The sequence below is a fragment of the Coenobita brevimanus genome, chromosome 112, assembly GCF_032717465.1.
Source record: "Coenobita brevimanus isolate Jiangsu-jjx chromosome 112, ASM3271746v2, whole genome shotgun sequence".
NCBI classification, from domain to species: Eukaryota; Metazoa; Arthropoda; class Malacostraca; order Decapoda; family Coenobitidae; genus Coenobita; species Coenobita brevimanus.
The window spans coordinates 3,652,501-3,670,000 of record NC_137065.1 but is presented as its reverse complement, the minus strand read 5'-3'; the positions used below and the strand labels follow the sequence as shown (position 1 = coordinate 3,670,000).

The 17,500-nt window shown below is 41.5% G+C and overlaps 1 protein-coding gene across 6 annotated transcripts in view; it reads right to left on the bottom strand.

The window, feature by feature from the left end:
• Window positions 1–17,500, bottom strand: part of rdgA (retinal degeneration A) — a 429,656-nt gene that overhangs the window by 70,022 nt on the left and 342,134 nt on the right. For 5 of the 6 annotated variants that reach the window (XM_080286630.1, XM_080286634.1, XM_080286631.1 and 2 more), the window contains exons 6-7: window positions 7,160–7,186; window positions 2,593–2,774 (exon numbers count right to left, since the gene is read on the bottom strand). In XM_080286630.1, the coding sequence (XP_080142756.1) occupies window positions 2,593–2,774; window positions 7,160–7,186 (209 nt within the window). The remainder of the gene's footprint in view (window positions 1–2,592; window positions 2,775–7,159; window positions 7,187–17,500) is intronic. The other variant, XM_080286632.1, reaches the window with a different exon arrangement.

The window sequence follows — 17,500 nt, the reverse complement described above, 5'->3', positions numbered from 1 at the left end:
AGTACCCCCTTGAGCATCCACATTATTTACTCGAGAAAAAAAAAGTCCAAAAAAAAAGGTAAAAAAAAGCTCCATATATTCCAGAAGACACCAAAATTTGTATATATGGCCCTCTCAAAATTTTACAAGTTAGAGGACACAAACTATGATGAAAAATGCCATCTCCTTTTACCTCGGAGAAAAATGAAGATAAAATGAAGAGGTAGATGCGTGTGGTTCTTTACGGTAAAATGAGGAGGAGGTTTTGTGAGTTTCTTTTCAGCAGTGTTCCGCTTTTTTCTGCCCTGTTGTGCTATTCTCTTTTTCCTTCCCAGCTCTGCTCTGCTCTGCTCTGCCCTGCCCTGCCCTGCCCTGCCTTGCCCTGCCCTGCCTTGCCCTGTCCTGTCCTGTCCTGTCCTACCCTACCTTACCCTACCCTACCCTACTGTACCCTGCCCTCCTCAAACCCTCTCCCCATTCCCTAAACCTTTTCATTCTCCCCCACACATTCTCTCACCTCTTCCATTCTCCCCGTCCTCTCCACACTTCCCAATCTTCTCCTCCTCTTCCCTCCGTTTCTTGCATCTTCTCTCACTTTCCCTCCCTTCCTCCTTCCCTCTCCATGCTCCTCACACCACCCCCACAAACCCCTCTCCCCTCCACCCCTCCCCACACCCCTCTTCCCCACCTAACTATCGAATTTCCCTCAAGCGTCTGAAGTTGAGGCACGTGCTTGACGTGGCCGCCTGTTCCCACTCTCTTCCCCAGCTCCACAACATTACACCCTACAAACACCTGCCCCACATCCACAAACACCTTCCCCACATCCACCAGCACCTTCCCCACATCCACAAACACCTTCCCCACATCCACCAACACTTTCCCCACATCCACTCATCCCCACACCTTCACTGTTCATTCCCTAACCCTTCTCCAAAAAACCTTCATTCCATATCCACTCATACACCTTCCTAACACACACGCCAATTCAATCTTCCTTTTAGTCTATTATATTTATCTGATTCCCCATCTGTTAATCTATCGAAAAGTCTATCTTCCAATCTAATGTATATCTCAATCCATCAATCTACCTATCCATCCATCTATCTATATCCAAATCCCGTCCCCATCTCAACTACTTCTACCCACATTTCCTTCTGATTTCTTCCTTCCCTCCCCAACTCCTACACCTTCCCTAACTCCTACACCTTCCCTAACCCCTCCTTCCTTCCCCAACTCTCTCTCCTTCCCTTCCCCAACTCGGCCCTTGCATACCGGGATCAAAGGCTCTATATTCAACTTGTCTTACCTCCCTCCTCCTTTCTCAAACTCTCCTCAACTTCCCCTCCCTCCCTCTCCCTCCTTAACCATTCTCAGCATTCCTCCACCTCCTCCCTCCCTCCCTCCCTCCCTCCCTCTCTCTCTCTCTCTCTCTCTCTCTCTCTCTCTCTCACACACACACACACACAATCCTTCCCACCCTTCCTCCTCTCCCCACACCTTGCCCACCATCTCCACTCCCCACATGTTCCCCACCCTACTTCCCTCCTCAGCATCACCCAACACTCTCCCTCCTCACACCTCTCCAACCCCCTTCTCCACATCTTCACCTCCCCCCCTTCCCCCTCTCTCTCTCTCTCCACATCTTCCCCGCCCCCACCTTCCCCACACCCCCACCACCATCGCCTGAAGCTCCCTGAGCGACACAACAAAGACTGTACCAAACTTGTCTTTTCATCTTCCTCAACTTCTGCTTCACACACACACAATCCCCAACCTCCTTCCCCCTCCCCCCCACCTTTCCCCAATCTTTCTTCCTCTCTCTCTCTCTCTCTCCTGCCACACCCTCCCAGCGCTGTCTCCCCTCTTCCTCAATCCCCAACCCACCCCCTCCTTCCTAACCCCCTCACAACCCCACCTACTCTGCTTTAGGTCCCTCAACTCTTTCCCTCTCCTAAAAAAAACAAAGATGGTACACTGCAAAAAGAGGGTTAGGATACTTCTCCCTACATTCCATTGGGTTCACGTTCTGATGAGATTGGGGTTCTACTACTATTACTACTACCACCACCACATATCCCCCTACTACTACTACTTATATAACCACCACTACCACCACCACTACCACATCCCCCTATAACTACTACACCTCCCGTTCTCCAAGTAACCTTTTCCAGTTCTCCTTCTCCTCCCCAACCCCTCCCTTCCTCCCCACACCTTCCCTATCCCTTCTCCCTCCTTCCCCAATCCCCACAACCACCACCTACCCTACTTTAAGCCACCCTAGCGAGATCAAAAGACTGAACTTATTTTTTATTTTTTTTTATCCCTCCCTCCCTGCAGCCTTCTCGAAACCTACCTGTCTTTCCCCACCTTCCACTTTCTTTCCCATACCTATCTCAACGCTCTCCACAGCTTCCCCAACTCCCCATAACAACCCCACCTACCCTGCTTCTCTCTCCCTATTCTCTCTCTCTCTCTCTCACACACACACACTTTTCACACCACCTTTCTTCCTTATCTCACGACCTGTTCATGTCACCTTTTTCTCTCTCCCCATCTACCCACCTACCAATTAATCCAACCATCCATCTATTTATCTAACACCCTTACCCTGCTTTAGGCCCCCCTTGGGTGAGATCGAAGACTTGGCGGGGGTTAAGTAGCCACTGGAACTTCTGCATCAGCTTGGCGCCCTGGTTCCCGCCGCTCTTCGGGTTGATAAAGACGATAAGAGGCTTGATATTGGCATTCGGGATGGGCTTGATGGCGAACGGACGGGTCTCCTTGTCGTTCTGGGGGAGAGAGTGGAGATGAGTTACACAGACACACAAACCAAACAGATCCTGAAGTCCTACACTGGTGGTCTGGTAAAGAGTTAGTAACAATGTTAACTTAAGTCCAACCCCTTATCATCATCATCATTATCCCTCCTGTCGTCTCTTGCAGTTGTGGGCGAGAGTGGGGATGAGTTACATAGATACACAGACCAAACAGACCCTCGTCCTACACGTGATCTGGTGAATATTCCCAACGTTAACTTCATTCCAACCCCCTCTTCACCATCATCATCATCATCATCATCTCCTGTAACTTATGAAGAAAGATCCTGCCAAAATTTAGGGCAATTCTGTTGACTAAAAACTGCTAAAGAAAATTTTATAGGAACGGCAGAAATTAATACTAGAGTCGGTTGGTGAATGGACGGGTCTCTGTCATTTGGGGGGCGAGAGAACGTGGGGATCGGTTACATAGACCTATCATACAGTCCTCAATCTCAGGGGAAACTAGCAACATAAGCCCGACTATATATATATATATATATATATATATATATATATATATATATATATATATATATATATATATATATATTAACTCTGACTGCACAGATGAAGGTTGAAAGTTAATTCACACACACACACACACACACACACACACACACACACACACAGGGAGAAAGAGAGAGAGAGAGAGAGAGAGAGAGAGAGAGAGAGAGAGAGAGAGAGGTCTTGAAGGCAGGTGTACTCAAAGTTAGGACAAAAGTTAGTGGAGGGTCATGTGGTCTTGGAAGGAAGGAAGGAATGGGAAGGAAGGAAGGAAGGATGGGAGGGAGGGAGAAATAGCAGTGAAAGGGTGGGAGGGAGAGAAGAGACGAAGGGAGGGAGGGAGACAGGGAGGAATAGAGGGAGGGATGGTAGAATGAAAACAAGAAAGTAGGGAAGAGAAAGGTAGGTAGGTGGGTAAGTTGGTAGGTAGGTAGGTTAGGCAGGCAGGTAGGAGACTGGGTAGGTATTAAGGGTAAGTAGGCAGGTGAGTGGGTAAGTACTAAAGGTAAGTAGGTGGGTAGGTAGGTAGGTAGGTAAACTGATAAATTGGTATACTCGTATATGTAAGCACTATGGCAAGTGTGGCTGTAATACTGAAAAGATATCTACTAGTATGTATGTATGTAATGTATGTATGTATGTATGTAATACAGTAATGTAATTTCTCTACTTTCCTTTTTTCGTTTAATTTGTATATCCATCTATCTATGTATCTATCAATCAATCAATCTATCTATCTGTGTTACCGTAGATAGAATAGATAAGATGATAAAGATAATCATATATTTATCTATATATGGATTACGTACGTATATCTTTGTATAGGAAACAGTTAAATACAGAGTCCAAGATAGACAGACAGACACAGACACGTAGTAAAGAGAAGGAAGGTCTTGGTGCACATGAGTAGTCTACACACGCACACGCATGCATACATTAACATCGGTAAGTAGGAGCGTGAGAGGGTATTTGGCTGCCAAGTGTCCGTTTAGGAGGGGAAAGGCGGAAGTACACGTAAGTAGGTAGGTAGGTAGGTAGGGGGGTGGGTACTGAGGAAGGAAGGGAGGTAGGGAGATAGGTGGGTAGGTAGGTAGGCAGACACGTAGGTAGGTACTGAGGGAGGGAGGGAGCTACACATAATATGGGTAGGTAGGTAAGTAGATTTGTGGGTAGTGAAGTGGGTGTGTAAGTAGGAGGGTACATGATACAAAGTGTACAAAAACACTGGTAGATAGACAGACAGACATACAGATGGACAGACAAGAGTTAAGTACATACACACAGACAGAGGCACAGTAAAAATGTTGGCGGATAGATAGATAGATAGGTCGATAGATAAAATAGGCAGGTAGGTAGGAAAATAGGGTCTCACACACACACACACACACACACACACACACACACACACACACACACACACACAGGTAGGCATGTAGGAGACCTAGTGTGTGTGTGTGTGTGTGTGTGTGTGTGTAAAACGAAAGAGAATACATGCGAGGGGAAGAGAGGAGGGGAATGAGATGGAGAGGGGAGAGAACAGGAATAAAAGAAAGGTTAGTTGGTAAGATGGTATGTATGTATGTATGTATGTAAATTGTATGTATGTAAGCTGTATGTATGAATGCAGGCTGGAATGTATGTATGTATGTATGCATGTGGATGGATGGATGGACGTACGCTCGAATATACATGAATGTATGTACTGTATGTAAGCAGGTGTGTACTATATATATATATATATATATATATATATATATTTATGTATATATATATATATATATATATATATATATATATATATATATATATGTTGGTATGTGTGTGTGTGTGTGTGTGTGTTGGGGGATAGGTAAACAAATTATGTAAGTAGGCGGGTACGGTAGGTGGGAAATGGGAGAATATATATATATATATATATATATATATATATATATATATATATATATATATATATATATATATTGGGGAAAGGAAAATGAGCAAAAAATCACGAGACTGAGGAAATTAGCACAGGAAAACCATTAAACTGAAAGATGAGATGAAAACGAAAATACGAAATATGAAAGGAAAGCAAAAATACGAACTGGAAAAATGGGAAACACTAAAAAAAAATAAAAAAAACGGAGAAGGGGGACGAAATAAATGAAAAAGAAGAACTAGCAAAGGAAGAGGGAATAAGAAGGAAAAATGAAGAAAATAAATATACAAATGGACGGAGCTATGAAGACAATAAAAAAGGAAGAAAAGAAGATGGAGGAATTACAAAAAAACGATGGACAAAAAAGGAGGAAACGATACAAGAAAAAAAAAATACACAAATGAAAGAGGGAATGCTAATGAAGAGAAAAAATTGAAAACGAAATGGAGAAGAGAAAACGGAGGGCGAGGAGAACACGGGCGAGGGGAGACTCAAACAGACCATTCCTAGTACAGCAATTAGATGTGTGTGTGTGTGTGTGTGTGTGTGTGTGTGTGTGTGTGTGTGTGTGTGAGGTAGTAGTAGTAGTATCTCAGACCACCATCCTCCTTTTCAGGGATAGGGAGAGGCACGGAATATATATATATATATATATATATATATATATATATATATATATATATATATATATATATATATATAAAGGTAAAATAAATCGCTTGAAAAAGGCATTAAGGATCATATTACCTTGGGCTTGAGACTGCTGGGCCTCAGGGAACTGGCGCTATAATCTATGTCCAGAGTCAGAAAAATTTAAAGTAACGCAGGTGTCAAAATGTACACTTTTACGAAATAATTAGTACTCTCACGACCTCATAATGTACTCTTCCGTAATAAATAGTACATCAATGACCTGAAAATGTACTCTCACGTAATAATTTGTACACTGACCTGAAAATGTACTTACGTAATAATTAGTACATTAATGACCTGAAAATGTACTCACGTATTAATTAGTACACTGATGACCTTAAAATGTACTCTTACGTAATAAATAGTACACCTATGACCTCAAAATGTACTCTTACGTAAATGGTACATTTATTATTACAAACGTACAACAGTACAAAAAAGCATCGTTACTCAGGGGTCCGACAGGTACGTAAAGAACACAACGATGGCTGTTGTTTACGAATGGCTGATACACTGATATCGACGCACTGATTACCTCAGACACAGGAAATGCCTCTTGTACCCCATGCATAACCAACATTGTGGGATATGCAGGGGTACCGACAGTTTCCTAGCCCCCTGCCCATTTTTCCTAACCATCGTCGTTTGTCATTGTTCAGCACAACGGCGTAACGATACTTTTTTGTAGAGTTGTACACCTTATTCATTACCCAGTGTACTGCAATTTCCCAAAACTGTACACCCTACGTGAAGATGGCAATGTAACGCGTCTGAAAATGTACACTCTATGCATGACGCTGCACATCGCAAGGTCAAAACTGTACAACGAAGTATTGTGCGCCAGGCGTCAAAACTAAACCTACGCATGACGAAGTACTGTGCAAGGACTCAAACTGTACAATCTAAAGTACTGTGCAGCTCACATTACTGTACAATCTACGCAGAATGAAGTAGCGTGCATGCCCGTCATTACAACGTGCACAATCAACTCTGTACACCCTACGAATAACGAAGTACTGTGAAAATGTACTTCCTACGAACAACGAAGTACTGTACAACCCTGAAAATGTACACGCTACACATTACACAGGCCTGAAATTGTACAAGATGCATAACACGAGCTCAAATAGTACAATCTAAAGCAGAAGAGGTTTGAAGATGTACAGGCATCGCAATACAAAGTACTGTGCAACTGTACAGGCTACGTAATGTGTACAATTCTGTTTCTTTATTACAGTACCTTGGCATCCTTCCCTTCCTCGCCATCCTAGCAGAATAAAGGGAAGATGGAATTTATTAGTAACGAAAATAAATAAATAAGGCTAAGTAACTATGATGATGATGATAATAATAATAATAATAATAATAATAATAATAATAATAAATGATCAATAGATAAAAAAAATGCGCTAATAAATGTGTACTTTGCAAATAAAGTAAATAAAGGTAGTGAGAGAGAGAGAGAGAGAGAGAGAGAGAGAGAGAGAGAGAGAGAAATATGGAACGAGACAATAAATGACTGATTTGAGAGAGAGAGAGAGAGAGAGAGAGAGAGAGAGAGAGAGAGAGAGAGAATATGGAACGAAAAAGACGAATGACTGATTTCAGAGAGAGAGAGAGAGAGGGAACGAAAAAGACGAATGACAATAACCGACTAGAAAGAGAGAGAGAGAGAGAGGAGGGGCAGGTGGGAGGAGAGAGCTGGTCCGGAATATCGTTAGGAATCCCCGAGAGAGAGAGAGAGAGAGAGAGAGGTTTAATGGTGCAAATGCTTGAGAGAGAGTTTAATGGTGCAAATGCTTGGCTGGAATTCCAATATTAAATCTTGAACTAAAAGAGAGGAACGCAGGGACGAAACACAATGAAATTTCTTGTATTAACCTATTCAATATCACGGCTCATTGTCCATGTTTCGTTACAATTATCAGAGGCTTTCGTTCAGTTCAGGAGGGATTTTTTTTTTTTTTTTTTAAGAGGTCAGGAGGGATTTTTTTTTTTAAGAGGTTCAGGTAGCTGAAAAAATCGTCTGGCCTTTTGCTCCTTCTTTGCACAATAATAATAATAATAATAATAAGTAATTCTTGTTCATCCCTACAAAGAGCAGTTAAGGATATTCGAAAAAATAATTGAAATGAATTACTTGAGATTAATAATAATAAAAATAATAACAGTAGTAGTAGTAGTAGTAGGAGTAGCAGTAGTAGCTGTAATAATAATAATAATAATAATAATAAACTGCATCCCCCACTTGACCGACCCGAGAAGCGAACTCCAGTTTTTTCAGTATCAAAGTGGAAATACCAACCAAAGCACTCCCGGCTCAGCCACCCCACTCATCCTGCACTAACCTAGACGGGGCTACTGCAACGTCACACGCAAAAATTCAAAATAGATCGCCAAAGAATAAGTGCTACGAATCCTCATGATACACTCAAATGTCTCAAAATACAAAATAAACACTGCTCAAGCCCGGGCCCCACACAATTCCTCCGCGGTGGCCTTGTATACCTCACGCTGATTGGCCGAGCGCTCTGGCAGTAATGGCGGGTCGGGCCTCCTGATTGGTCGCCCGCTGAGATAGGAGCCAATGAGAGGGTCGGATGCACGGCGCGTGGGTTGGCATCTTGCTTTCTAATCTCTTACCAAGGCCAGTTCTTCCCCCTTTTATTTTCTGGCTTCAATTTTTCTCGTACTGACCGCCATTTTCGTTTTTTTTTTATACTGTTATTGCCACTATCTTCTTTTTTAAGGCTACAATAACAGTATATGTATTTATCTAACTCTACAACCATTTTCTTTTTCACCTACCCTACCCCCCAAAAAAATTCTTTCGCCTTTTATTTTCTAGTTTCAGTTCTTGTGCTTACTGTATTTTGTTCTTGCCATTTTTTTCCCCCAATGATAGGATGATATGCATTTTTTCTTCTTTTTTTGCTTCTCTATTATCCTCTCCAAAAACATATGCTTTCCATTTGTACAATCTGCTTTCAATTTTTAAGTCGTTCATTAGGGCTTGCTATTTTATTTTTGACTTTTCAGGTTTCCATTCATTATAGCTTTTTTTTTTTTTCTAAACTCTTAACTTTTTGCCATATATTTTCTGGCCTCAGTTTTCTCTCTCTCTCTCTCTCTCTCTCAGTTTACCGTTCTTCCTTCGTTTTCCTTCAACTGTGCAGTTTATTATGGTTTACAGTATTTAATTTTCTTCTTGGTGGTAAGTGCGGGCGCCCAACATCCACTCACTCAATGCAGTGCTCCTCCCCCCTCTCTTTCATTCGATGTAGTTCTCTCCCCCCCCCCCTCTCTCTCTCTCTCTCTCTCTCAGTGACGCGCCAGACGGTTTCCTGTATCCGACGAAATCCCTACGCTGGGTGGTAACCATATAACCAAATGGTGCCTAGTGGATGAGTGGATTAAGGCGAACTAGCCGGATGGAGTCTGTATGGATTGTATAGGGTGGTGGATGGTGTTTCTTATTAAATGCTACTCATGGAAGGAGGAGGTTGGTCCAAATTGCCTTATATTTCGGAACTAAGTAGCCTAGCCCCGGGTCCTTATGCTCCTGTATATATGGGGGGGAAATGGGATTGGAATATTTTTATCACCGCCTCTGCTGTTGGTGGTGATTATTATTATTATTATTAGTTATTACTGTTGTTACTGTTATAATTACTGTTGTTATTATTATTGCTATTGTTGTTATTGTTATTTTGTTCTTGGGTGTTGCAGTCTTTGTAGTTATTGTCGTCTATAACCTTACCATAAAATTTTCTTTCTTCGACTTGGAATCTTAACTATTTTTCCCAGTTCGAAAAGTCTCCCTTAACATCTTTTCCTAAGCGATTGATTTTGCTTATTACAACTTGCTGTTCTTTCCTGTGTTTTATAAATCCTTCAGCACTGCCATTCTCTGCATAAATAAAGTACAAAAGGAGATTAACCAGCCATGTCCAAATATAAATCGCTTAGGAAGAGGTGTTTGGAAGCTTCCATACCCGACCAGAAGACGGGTCTCGTGATGAGGTTAAAAATGAAAAATGCTATGAATCTAAGATAATAATAATAATAATAATAATAATAATAATGTACCAATAAAATAGCATTAATAATATACTAATACTAAGAATATACCAATAATAATAATAATAATAATAAAAACAATGTATTATAATTAAAAAATAGATAAGTGTGGAAAACCAGTCTGCAAATCAAGGATAAAATTAATTAAAAACAAATGGTAAATAAGACGCGAAATACGAATTAAAAAAAGCAATAAGAAGCTTAAAATAGCAAAAAATAACACTAGCAAAAAATAAAACCAGCAATGAATAAAGCAGAAAATGTAGTCAATAATCCTCTGCCAGTATAGATAGACAGATAGACAGACTGATAGATCGATAGTTATAGATAGATAAATTGTACAAGATTAGCCAGCAATAATTATGTGGACCAAACCACATACGAGAGAGAGAGAGAGAGAGAGAGAGAGAGAGAGAGAATGCGTGTGTGTGTGTGTGTGTGTGTGTAAACTAGCTTGTGCAGGAAAGGCCTGCTCAACGGGGTAAATTCGCTTATGTTAATCTATTTACCCTGCCCAGCCCTCCCTCACTGCCCTCTAGCGCAGAAATTTGCAACCTTCTTTTTTTTTTATGGCGTCCTCTCTCTCTCTCTCTCTCTCTCTCTCTCTCTCTCTCTCTCTCTCTCTCTCTCTTTAATTGAAGCTGAAATTAATGTGGGTTATATTACCACTCAGGGTTCACTAGAATAACAATAATACCCAGAATGGCACTCAGTAGAGCGCCAAGGCCCAACATGCAGTTCCTTTTAATTCAGTCGTCTAATCCAATATGAAAAAAGACTACCCCGCTATAAAGGCATATTTAAATCCGCTAGATCAGGAATTTTATATGGATTGGCGCCAAACTGTACACATTCGTAGAAACCAACGAAAAATTTACGAAAATATCGAAAAACGCCCTATCTCGCAATGTTAAAGAAAGTGAAATAAAATTCCTGGATCCGCATCTTTATCCGGATCCGCACCAAAATTTAATGGAGTCTATTCTGGGCCAAGGCCCATTCTTCTACCAAGTTTCGTGGAAATCCGTCCAGTAGTTTTTGTGTACTCTCGCTAACAAACCAACCAACCAACAAACAGACATTCGGACAGGGGTGAAAACATAACCTCCTTGACGGAGGTAATAACCAGAAGGCACTCATAGAGCGCATACCCCCGCCAATGCCATTCCAGGATCCGGATCCGGATCCGCCCAAAATTAAATCAGTTCTTTCTTGGGCCATGGCGCACCTTCCACACAATTTCATTGAAGTCCACTGATAAGTTTTGAACATATCGTGTGAACAAACAAGAAAACAAAATGACAAACATAGGTGAATACATAACCTCCTCCAACTTTCGTTGGCGGACGTAATAATAATAATAATAATAATAATAATAATATAATAATAATAATAACAACAAACGCTAAAAACAATATAACTAAATAAATAAATCATTAGTGCCACACCCTGCCCTCCAACCTACCATTCTCTCTCTCCACCCTGCCACCTGCGTGATGTATACAGCAATCTTACCTACCAACACCTGTCATTACCTTGGCACACACCGCCTCACTCTTGCCTGAATTTATTGTGTGTGTGTGTGTGTGTGTGTGTGTGTGTGTGTGTGTGTGTGTGTGTGTGTGTGTGTTCATTATTCGCCTGCCACTGTTTTTGATCTCGATATTCCTCCCTCCCTCCCTCTCTCTCTCTCTCTCTCTCTCTCTCTCTCTCTCTCACACACACACACACACACACACACACACACCTTCACAACGATGGTGTGGCGGTATGGTAGGGTACAGAAGTGGTAGTGACGGTATGGTAGAGGTATGGTAATGATGATATTGTAGTTGTATGGTAGTGGTAGTGATGGTATGGTTGTGGTAGTGATGGTATGGTTGTGGTAGTGGCAGAGATGTATGGTAGAAGTAGTGGTGTCAGGACTGCAATTATTACAATTATGTAACTACAAACGATATGTAACTACAAACAATATGTAACAATTATGTAACAGTTGCATTAACAAGATGTAACTTTTATGTAACTTTAACTACAATTATAAGGCCAACACAATCATGTAACAGTTGCATTAACAAAATGTAACTACAATTATAAGGCCAACACAATTATGCATTACCACAATATTATGTAACAATTCATACAATGTTACAATTATGTATTACTACATTGTTTCTACAATATTATGTAACAATTCATACAATGTTACAATTATGTATTACTGAAATGTTACTACAATGTAACAATTACAATACAATTATGTAACAATTCATACAGTGGTAGTGATGGTATGGTAGTGGTAGTGGTAGTGATGGTATGGTAGTGGTAGTGATGGTTCTCTGATGGATAACCAGCCATCCTCTTCCCTTCTCCCAATACTTATGGAAATCAAGCTCGCTCTCTCTCTCTCTCTCTCTCTCTCTCTCTCTCTCTCTCTCTCAAAACGCACTCCAAAAAGTTAAATATTAATAAAAACCGAGGTGTGGATTCTCTCTCTCTCTCTCAAAACGCACTCCAAAAAGTTAAATATTAATAAAAACCGAGGTGTGGATTCTCTCTCTCTCTCTCTCTCTCTCTCTCTCAAAACGCACTCCAAAAAGTTAAATATTAATAAAAACCGAGGTGTGGATTCTCTCTCTCTCTCTCTCTCTCTCTCTCTCTCTCCTGGGAAAGCAAAAAGATAGAAATAAATGAACAAGGTAAAGACAGCGACAGATATAAACGGACAGACAGACATGGTGACGCAGGCAAACAGACACAACAGATACCGTAAACAGACAGAAGGAAAAGCAAAATTAAAAAAAAAAACAGGGTAACAGAAACAGGCACAAAAGGTAACACAGAAAAAGAAACAGAAAAAGACAGAAACAGACGGGAAAATATAAAGACACAGAAAACCCGACGCACAGAAACAGACAGGGAAAGATAGATGAAGAGACAGAAAAAGAGAAAGGCAGAAAAAGACAGACAGAAAAACAGACGGGAAAATGCAGACAGGGAAATGGACTGAAAATGACGGTGAAAGACAGAAAAAAAGACAGCGAAAACAGACGAAAAAGGAGAGACAGACCTACAGACAGACCATAGCTAAGATACAGAGATTTTTTAATTCACAATAACTACAAAGAAAAGTAAAATAAAGAATACATCAAAGAATTATTTAAAGACAGAGAGAAAGAGAATGAAAATCCATCTACTCCATACCAGTCACACCAATGAGGGAGGGTGGCGTGGAGGGGAAGAGGTGACGGTGGTGGTGGTGGTGGTGTAAGACTGGCAGATCTCGTTAAGGTAGTCTAGTGTGTGTGTGTGTGTGTGTGTGTGTGTGTGTGTGTGTGTGTGTGTGTGTGTGTGTGTGTGTGTGTGTGTGAGAGAGAGAGAGAAAGAGAGAGGTGGGGGAATACAAGTTGAGAAGACAGATATACAACACACACACACACACATATATATATATATATATATATATATATATATATATATATATATATATATATGTGTGTGTGTGTGTGTGTGTGTGTGTGTGTGTGTGTGTGTGTGTGTGTGTTTACACTCATGAAAAAACAATCTTAAACACCTACATAGGAAGTCTTATAATGGAGTCCTGAGGTTAAGGTAACAGGTAACAGTCCTGGGGTAACAGGTAACAGTCTTGAGGTAACAGGTAAAAGTCTTGAGGTAACAGGTAACAGTCTTGGGGTAACAGGTAACAGTCTTTAGGTAACGGGCTTGAGGTAACGGGTAAGTCTTCAGGTAACAGGTAATTCTTCAGGTAACAGGTAAGTCTTAAGGTAACATGTAAGTCTTAAGGTAACAGGTAACAGTCTTGAGGGAACAGGTAAGTCTTGAGGTAACAGGTAATGGTCTTGAGGTAACAGGTAACAGTCTTCAGGTAACAGATAACAGTCTTGAGGCAACAGGTAACAGTCTTGAGGTAACAGGTAAGTCTTGAGGTAACAGGTAACAGTCTTGAGGTAACAGGTAACAGTCTTGAGGTAACAGGTAACAGGAAGTCTTAAGGTAACAGGTAATAGAGTCTTGATGTACCAATTTAATTCCTTAGTATTTTTCCATCACATCAGCCCAGAAATAAAGCCGTGAGAAAGTGGCAATAAGCGATGGGATGGACACACACACACACACACACACACACACACACACACACACACACACACACACACACACATACACACACACAATAAAAACATAGCCACAACTGCCATGCTGTGTGCTACCGAACTCTCAGGAAAATGATAAACAAGATCAACGAACCAACAAAACAGCATAGAATAAAAACTGATAAAACTCTACGGGAAAATCTACCAGCGTTTCACACTCACAGGACAGATCGCTAAAAAAAAGGAAAGAAAAGAAAAAAAGAAAATGGCTACCAAATGTGCGTATGAAGACCTCAAGGAAAAAATAAGATCACCTAATGGAGTCCTAGGGCTAATTTCAACATCAGCAACTCAGTAACTCAGTGACAAGTGAGAATCCGGGAGAAAACACTACTTACCCTTCTGGATACGCAAAAAAATATCACCGGATGGAACAGGGTAAAAAAAATAAATAAATGGAAAAACAACATAAGGATGGCCACATAACACCTCCCCCCAAAAAAACAAAAAAATCGGCAGCCAACCCACTTAACAATCACCAACTCAACCCGTAGAAATTTCAGATTAAACAAGAACTATTTTCATTTTGCGGCTCCCAATTTACCGCCAGACCCGTGTGCAAATAACCAAAGCCCTCTGAAATTAGCCCTGTGCTTCCGGACGCTAATTTAGAGCTATTTATTTATTTATCTATTTATTCATGTAGTTATTTAGTTATTTGTTAGTTTTTATTTATATTTACTGCAGGGGAATCTTGACGAGAAAGGGTGAAGTCTGTTTTCGTCTCTTCACATCCTTCCTAATGACAAGCTTCCTCCTCCTCCTCCTCTCTCTCTCTCTCTCTCTCTCTCTCTCTCTCTCTCTCTCTCAACCGGGATTAATTTACGGTACTTAGCGAGAGATTCCTGATTAAGTCTCATTCTGGTAGGATTAACCAACGCAGTCCCTCTTACGTGATTGTTTGTGGTGATGATGATGATGATGATGATGAAAGATGGTGTGGTGTGGTGGTGGTGGTGACGTTGATGGAAACGAGGATGGTGTGGTAGTGGTGATGGTGTTGATCATGACAATGATGATGATGATGACAGGAGATAAGAGTAACGATATGGATGATGCAATCGATGATAATCTATCTATCTATCTATTGCCAGACGCCTCAATCCCGTTTGGGGTGGCCACAAACAAATCGCCTCCAAGTCGCCCTGTCCCCCGCCATTTCACTGCCCTGCTCCCAACTCACACCCCCCTCTCTCATATACCTCTCCACCCCATCCCTCCATCTCATCCTCGGCCTCCCCCTCCCTCTTCCCCCCTCCACCTCACTCATATACACTCTCTTCGTCAGTCTTTCACCCTCCATCCTCTCCACATGGCCAAACCACCTCAGTGTGTTCCTCATAACGCTTCCTATCACATCCACATCCACACCACAACGCTCCTTTATATCCTCATTCGTCAGCCTGTCTCTCCACGTGACTCCACAGGCTCCTCTTAAATAACTCATTTCCACTGCTCTCACTCTTGACTTGTGTCCTTCCAACAATGTCCAAGCTTCACTTCCGTACGTTAGAGTTGGTATCACAATACTGTCATGTAGTAACTTTTTCACTTCCATGCTCACTTCCCTGTGTTTCTATCACTGCTTTCAAGGAACCAGCAACCTTTCTTCCCTGCTGTACCCTTTCAAGCACTTCACCCTCCAAACCTCCATCCTTACTCATCACACTACCCAAATACTTAAACGTACTCACATTTTCCAATTCCTCACCATCCAACCTCGCTGTACATTCACTAACTTCACCTCTCTCAAAGACCATCACTTTACTCTTCCCTACATTCACCTTTAGGTTCTGTTTCTTACACACTCTCTCAAACTCATCCACCAAGCCTTGCAGCTCCCCTTCGTCTTCACTCAACAACACAGTATCATCTGCAAACAACAGTACAGGGAGTTTCCAAACACTATCCTCTCTCACCAGGGCCACTCCAACATCCACTACCCTACCTTGTACCTCTTTTATTACCCCATCCATGTACAGATTGAACAACCATGGAGACATGACACATCCCTGTTTCAAACCAACTTTCAAAGAGAAAATTCACTTAGTTCACCATCCACACGCACTGCAGCCTTCGCACCATCGTACATACTCTTCACAGCATTCAACAACTTCCCATCTACTCCATATATTCTTAACACTTTCCACAATCCTTGTCTATCCACCCTGTCATATGCTTTCTCCAAATCCATGAAAGCCGCATACAACTTCTTTCCCTTCTCTAGAAACTTTTCCACTAAAGATCTAAGAATGAATATCTGATCTACACAACCTCTTCCCTTCCTAAAGCCTCCCTGTTCTTCTCCAACTAATTTCTCTGTTCTTTCTCTAACTCTGTCTATAAGTATCCTACCATACACTTTTCCTATTATACTAAGAAGACAAATGCCTCTATGATTACCACACACTTCTTTTTCCCCTTTTCCTTTGTACAAGGGAATAATTATACCTGACTTCCAATCCTCCGGGACTCTACCTTCCTCCCACGCCAATCTGCACATCTTCCACATCCATTCTACTACTATCTCTCCCCCATGCTTCAGCATTTCACCACACACTCCATCAATTCCTGGGGCTTTCCCCGATTTAACTTTCTTCATTGCTTCCACAACTTCTATCCTACTGATTTCTTCCTGTCTTCTCATCTCCCTCCTTCTCCCAGCCATTCCCCAGCCACTAATACTCGCATTACTTCCATCCTCTATGTTCAACAATTCCTTAAAGTGTTCTCTCCATCTGCTCACTTTTTCTCCCTTCTCCACTAGTAATCTACCATTTTTATCTTTCACTCCCCTGCTAACTTCACTTCCACCCTGTCTTACTCTTTTCACTTCTCTCCAGAACATTTTCTTACAGTCTCTCCACTTTACACTCAAATTCCTTTCAAATTCCTCATCCACTCTCTTCTTACTCTCTCTTACTAATCTTTTCACCTCTCTTCCTTTCCACATATAACTCTCTCTTCCACCTCTCAACTTCGTCCACGCCCCTATTTCTCATCCATTCATTGTATGCTTTCTTCTTTTGTGCCACAGCCTGTTTCACCTCTTCAGTCCACCACGCTGTTCCTTGCACCCCCCTCCGTCTTCTCTTCCTTCCACACACCACATCACATGCTGCACATATTTCTTCTGTAAATATATTACACATACCTTCCACGTCTCCCATCTGCTCCAATTCATATTTGCCCAATCGTTCCTCCACTTCTCTCTTATACTCTGCCTTTTTCTCATCCTCTTGTAACCTTTCCACTCTCCTTGCAACTACTCCTTCCTCTCGTCTTTCCCTTCTTCTATTCCTCCATCTTACTTGAATTTTAATTCT